Source organism: Acomys minous (genome assembly GCF_964271855.1).
Source record: "Acomys minous genome assembly, chromosome: 10".
NCBI lineage: Eukaryota > Metazoa > Chordata > Mammalia > Rodentia > Muridae > Acomys > Acomys minous.
In genome coordinates, this window is record NC_140491.1 from 68,460,993 (window position 1) to 68,466,643 (window position 5,651).

At 57.6% G+C, this 5,651-nt stretch overlaps 1 protein-coding gene across 1 annotated transcript; it reads right to left on the minus strand.

Moving 5' to 3' along the window:
- Nucleotides 1–56: 56 nt before the first annotated feature.
- On the minus strand, nucleotides 57–4,494 carry ASB6 (ankyrin repeat and SOCS box containing 6). Its single transcript, XM_084799975.1, has 6 exons — nucleotides 4,258–4,494; nucleotides 3,135–3,310; nucleotides 2,356–2,462; nucleotides 2,149–2,257; nucleotides 1,546–1,632; nucleotides 57–1,443 (listed from the first exon to the last, which is right to left on the minus strand). The coding sequence occupies exons 1-6, from the start codon at nucleotides 4,368–4,370 to the stop codon at nucleotides 779–781; spliced, it is 1,257 nt and encodes a 418-aa protein (XP_084656101.1). The 5' UTR covers nucleotides 4,371–4,494; the 3' UTR covers nucleotides 57–778.
- Between the last annotated feature and the right edge of the window lie 1,157 nt (nucleotides 4,495–5,651).

The window sequence follows — 5,651 nt, forward strand, 5'->3', positions numbered from 1 at the left end:
TGCCCCAGGCAGTCTGGAGTGGTGGTGTGTGGGAAACCGACATACAAGGGCACCAGTTTTAAGCTTACAAATGTTTAATCATCTCTGCTCATTCCCAGAGGCCAAGCTGACTGGGAAGGTCTTGGAAGGGGTCAGCAGTAGAGGAGAGCTAGCTTCCCGCCTCAGCACTGGGTTCTGGGGAGTCCCCGAAAAGCTAGGCACTTGAGCCAGGACTGTCCTACTGTGCCCCTAATACCTTTAAATAGAAAACATCCCCAAGACACAGCTGTGGTGTGACCAGAGCTGCCACAGCCATGGTGCCATAGCACAGAAGCCCGCAGCCTGTGGTGGCCTCGGTATTGTCTCCAGCTCCTCAAACGCATCATGAGACCTGAGGTGGCAGAGTAGGGCCTAACTGGATGGCCCCAGATTTTTGGTATTGGCCTCTGAAAGGCCCAGGCATTTGCCTTCCTCTAGGACCAACCAGCTGCCAGGGCTTGGCCTTGACTTCTCTGCTTCTGTAAATGGCCTGGCCAGCTGCTTATACAGAGGGCAGGTGTGTCCCATCTGCACTGGCTCCCCATTGTGGCTGAGACTGACAAATACTGATGGGGGCTGTGGGGTGGAAGTCTCCCCGGAGGCAGCCATGCCTTTGGCCTCCAGGGCATACCCTAGTGGTTTTACATCAGCAAAGGGCAAGCCTTGCCCAGGTAAAAGGACCCTCTGAAGGCTGTTACAGATACCAGGTCTGCCCTCTGCTTGGCTTCGGCCACACCAGATCATTCCATCCTGGGATCAGTCAGCAGCTGTCTTCTGTGCCACTGTGTGCACTGAGCAGGTACCACTTGAGCCTGTCAGGCAGGGGCAGCGCCTTGACCTTGGTATCCACAGGCCATGGCTGCAGGCACAGCCGGATGGACACACGGCACAGGTGTTTGAGAGGTGGCGGGTAGCTCTCTAGCTGCCTCAGGGAGGCATGCAGGGCCTGGATCTTCCCTGCCAAGCTACCCACTGGGTGGATGCTGAAGTTCTCAGGTAGCTGTAGCCTCTGGGAGCTGGTCACCATGAGGTCCAGCACGGTCTCAGCCTTGTGCAGAAGCTCAACATGGCTGTCGTCCTCAGCACAGCCCGGGTGGGAACACAGCCTCTCAAAGACGAGGTTGAAGCCAGACCAACAGGATGCGCCATGCAAGGAGCAGTTGTAGGCGGCCCCTGACTCCAACAGGAACCGAAGGAGGGGGAAGTGCAGCTTGAAGCTCTTGAGGCAGATATGTGTGAGGGACTCGTGGGCCGGGCACTCACTCGGGTCAGCCCCATGGGCCAGCAGAAGCTGCGTGACTTGGAAGCAGAAGCGGTTGATCATCGGAGCCTCGTCCTTGTCCCCGCAGACGGTCTCACCGAGCAGGAAGATGATGCATGTGAATACAGTGTCCCCATCTTTGGTGGTGGCCTTGACATCTGCCCCTGAAGAGCCATGGGAACAGAGATGAGAGGTGGCCGGCAGCCCTTACCAGTGGGGATGGGGATAAAGGGCAGCAGGTGGCTGTGGGCCATGAGGAGCCTCACCTCCCTCCAGGAGGAGCCGGATGTTGTCTGTGTTATGAATCTGCACTCCATCACTGCTGGCCAGAGCATGCAGGAGCGCTGTCTTCCCTAGGAAGGAGAGTGAGGATGAGGCCAGTGTGCCCAGGGGTGGGTGGAGACAGGATTCTCCGGGCTGAGGGAAGAGGGGCTGGCTTGATTTCATCCACACAAAAGTAGGACCAAGAGGGCCAACCAAGGTCAACACCTGTCTGTATCCACACATACCTGGTAGACTCACCCCTTCAAGATGCATTTTGGGGCCCTGTGGAGGGTGACCCCACTCTCCGAAGTCTCTGGGTACTGAACTCACACAGATTAGCATCCTCTGCCTGTGTGCCAACTGTGGCTCTGCCATCCCCTGAGGCCAGCACCCAGATGTTCCGCCTGTCTTTCCTGGACCCCAGGGGTGACCAGCCTTCCACTGTGGCACCTGTCTTTTTTTTTTTTTTTTTAATGCATGGGTGCTTTGCCTGCATGACGTATGTTTGTGTGCCACATGTGTGCCCAGTCCCCTTAGAAGCCACAGGAGGTCATCAGATTTCCTAGGACAGCCAATGTTCTTAGCCGATGAGCCGACTCCCTTACCATTCTTGTCAGCTGCATTGACATCTGCTCCAAGATCCAAGAGGCGCTGCAGGCAGGGCAGGCGTTCAGGCTCCTCGCTGGCCAGATCCAAGGGGCTGCTCTCATGGATCTGAGCCAAAGGGGGATGGATAGCGGCCATGTTGCCTGGAGCCTGAAGGCTTGTTGGTAGCCCTACCACACATGCCCAAGACTGGACCTGACTCTTACCCGGTCCCTCCTGTTGATGTCAGCCCCATGGCGGACCAGCAGCTCCACCATGTCGGGCTGGTTTCTCAGGACAGCGATGTGCAGGGCTGTGTAGTATGTAACAGGGTCTAAAGGCAAAGGGGTTCGGGTCAGTCGGTTCTCTAAGGGTCAGGACCTGACCCCACCTCAAGGGTGCAGATGCCAGGCCTTAAGTTCTTGTGAGTTCCAATAGGCATGCAACTTCTCTGCTCTGGCCTGAGTTCCCTCTGTTTATTTCCTCTCAGGATTGTTCCCAAGGAGAACGCAGAGTGGCCTTTTGTTTTCTTGAGCCAGGGTCTTACTACCAAGCCCTGGCAGGCCTTGACCTTGCCAGGCAGCCCAGGGTCACTAGAGACCCTTTTGCCTCAGCCTTCAGAGTGTGTCACCATGCTTGGCTACAGCTGGGCTACGTGACCAAGCGGATGTGCTCTGGAACAGCCCAGCCCACCCTACGCCCCTTGCTTGTTTTCCAATGAAAGACACAAAGGCTGTACCTTGTGTGGGTCAGCACTGGCCCCCACTGGCTCTTAGGCAGGCTCTACCATCTCCTGCCTCCTGGGGGGACAGCTAATGGCAGGCCCGGAGCCTGGCCCTTCATCACCTCTGAGGCATAAGGAACCTACACAGCCTGCTGATGCCTTGTGTGGCTTATCTTCCCGCATCTAGGGGCACAGCGGAACCCACAGGACAGCTCAAAGGAGCAGAAAATCCCCTTCCCTTAGCTCTGGGCGCTGCCAATGTACTTTCTTGACGCCGCTGACCTTCAAAATTGAGGTTGGCCCCACTCTGCAGAAGGACAGCTGCTGCTCGAGCCAGCCCCAGCTCAGCCATCTTCAGTAAAGCATTGCTCACACCTTCCTGGTAGAACGGAGAGTGGGCCTTCTGCTCCAGCAGCTCAGTGAGGACCAGAATGCGGCTCTCCTCGCTGGCAGCGTAGCTATGCATGGAGAGGCAGAACAGGTGAAGTGGGACCTCTTGGGGACCAGCTGCCCTAGCCCATATGCCCTTCCATCAGCACCCACAAAAACTGCTCATGCCCACGTCTTTCTTGGTCAGAGGCTGCAGTGGTTTCAAAGCCATCTTTCAACTTGCTGCCAAAGGGCTGGCTCTGTCCAGTCCCCTCTCATGTCACCCTGAGGGTGGTGGCCTCACAGCTCTCACCCTTCCTAGCCAACACTACCTACTGCTCTGATAAGAGCCCAAAAGCCTTTACCTTCAAAGTCAACCTTCTCACCACGATGCTTGCTCGTTTTCCTAATCTCACCCACCAGAAGACCTCTTGGCAACAGGTTGGCCCCAAGATTCCACCAACTCCCAGACACTAACCGCTTATCTGGGGCAGCCCTCCTGAATTATGCTAGGCTCCGTCAAGGGAGGGCAGCAGCGCCGTGTTGTGTATCCCTGCGGCCCCGCCTCCGAGTTCTGGAAGCGCCTCGCACTGCACTTACAGAGTAGGCCCCGGAGGAAAGGGCTGATGTGGTTTAGAAAAAGACATCCCTGGTGAGACTGATAACCAGTGTCTGCAATGCCAGCTTTCCCAATGCCCTTCCTCCGCCCCACCCCCTTGCCCTGCCATCCCACACCACGCTGCTGGTCGGGTTGCTTGCTGTCGTTGTCTGCACAGGGCACAGGGCACAGGGCACACGGACCACACCGGCTTCCCTGCACAGAGGCTCTTGGGAGAGGCCTGCTGTCTCAGAACGTGCTGTCGGACCTCAGTCCCTCGCCTCCTCCCGACATCCACGCACAGGGAGCGGCGCCGAGGCCCAGGCCCTCTGCCCTGCAAAGACGCTGCAAGCTGGCTTCGGGCAGGAGCTCGCTCTCTCAATCACGCAGCTCGCGCTCCCGCAGCGACAGCCACAGGGGACCGCGGCAGCTACTCACTCGTCCAGGGGCTCCTGCCGCTCCAGGTCCTGGATGCCCAGGGCCCCTAGGATGGCGTCCACCAGGGGCTGGTACTCGAAGATGATCCTGCGGAAGCCGTGCAGGAACGGCATGGCGACGGCCGCGCGTCCCGACACCCACAGGCCTCCACCTCCGAGCTACGGGTTCAGACCCCGCGCCGGTGACCAGTCCTCCGCCCAGGCCGCGGTTCCGCACCGGAAGTGGTGTCGCCACGCCCACTTCCGGTCCGCGTCGGCCTGTGAGGGCGCGCTTGCGGCTACAGTGCCCCCTGCCGCACCGGAGGACCTCGCGAAGACCCTCTCTGCCCCGCCCTGCGGTTCTCCGAGGGAATGCTGGAAGGGGCCCAGCTATGTCCTGCTCCCGCCCGAGGTGACACAGGCCCGCTACCGAGCCTGAACACTGTTTTCCGCAGCCTGCTTGACTTTGGTCATTCTCTAAGGAAAGGGCTGCTGCAACCACCTCAGTCTCCACGCTGCACCCCAACTCTCACTCACAGACACGGGAGACAGTTCCTTATTCTCTGTCCCTAGACCTCTGGCCAAACAGGCTGCCCACTTTCATCACTTTTCACTAGAGGGACTCAGTGCACCTTCATATCCTGGTCTGTAAAGTGCGCAGGAAATGTAGCAGAGAGGACGGTACCGGGGCCAAGCAGCTTCCCCCGGCACGAATTTGAGCGGCTGCAACCTTGAGTTCCGCAGCAAGGCCCTGATAATTCTAAAAGGCCATTTATGGGGAGGTGTTGGTGTTCCTGAAGCAGCACCATCATTCGCCCGTGGCACCACGCCCTTCGGAGGAGTGTGGTCTCTCTGCTTGGCACCTGCCATCTGCCACCGAGTTGGCTGGCTGGGTACGAAGTTTCTTGGTTCTAAGACAGGATCTCAATTCGCAGACTAGCCAAGGCTGGCATTGTATTCCTGAGCTTCCTGCCTCCACTTCCCAAGTGTTGGGATCACAGGCTTGGTTCCAGGATGCCCCAGGGCACCAAACCCAGTGGGTATTCAAGTCTCTTACACAGAGTGGTGTAACATTTTGTAGGACCTACACAGCCCCTCTCAGAGACCAGATCAGCTCTAGATGACTCTATAGCCAACAGTGTAAACGCAGGTCAGTAATTGTTGTTTACTGGGTTGTTCAGGAAATTGTGTGTGTGTGTGTGTGTGTGTGTGTGTGTGTGTGTGTGTGTGTGTGTGTGTCTGGAGCAATGACTCAACAGTCAGCTCCCAACACCCACTTGGTGGCTTACAACCATCTGTGACTCTACTCGAAGGGCATCTGGTGCCCTCTTGTGGACTCTGTGGGCATCAGACACACAAGTGGTGCACTCCATATAAGCATGCGGGCAAAACATCCATACACATGGAGGGAAGGCT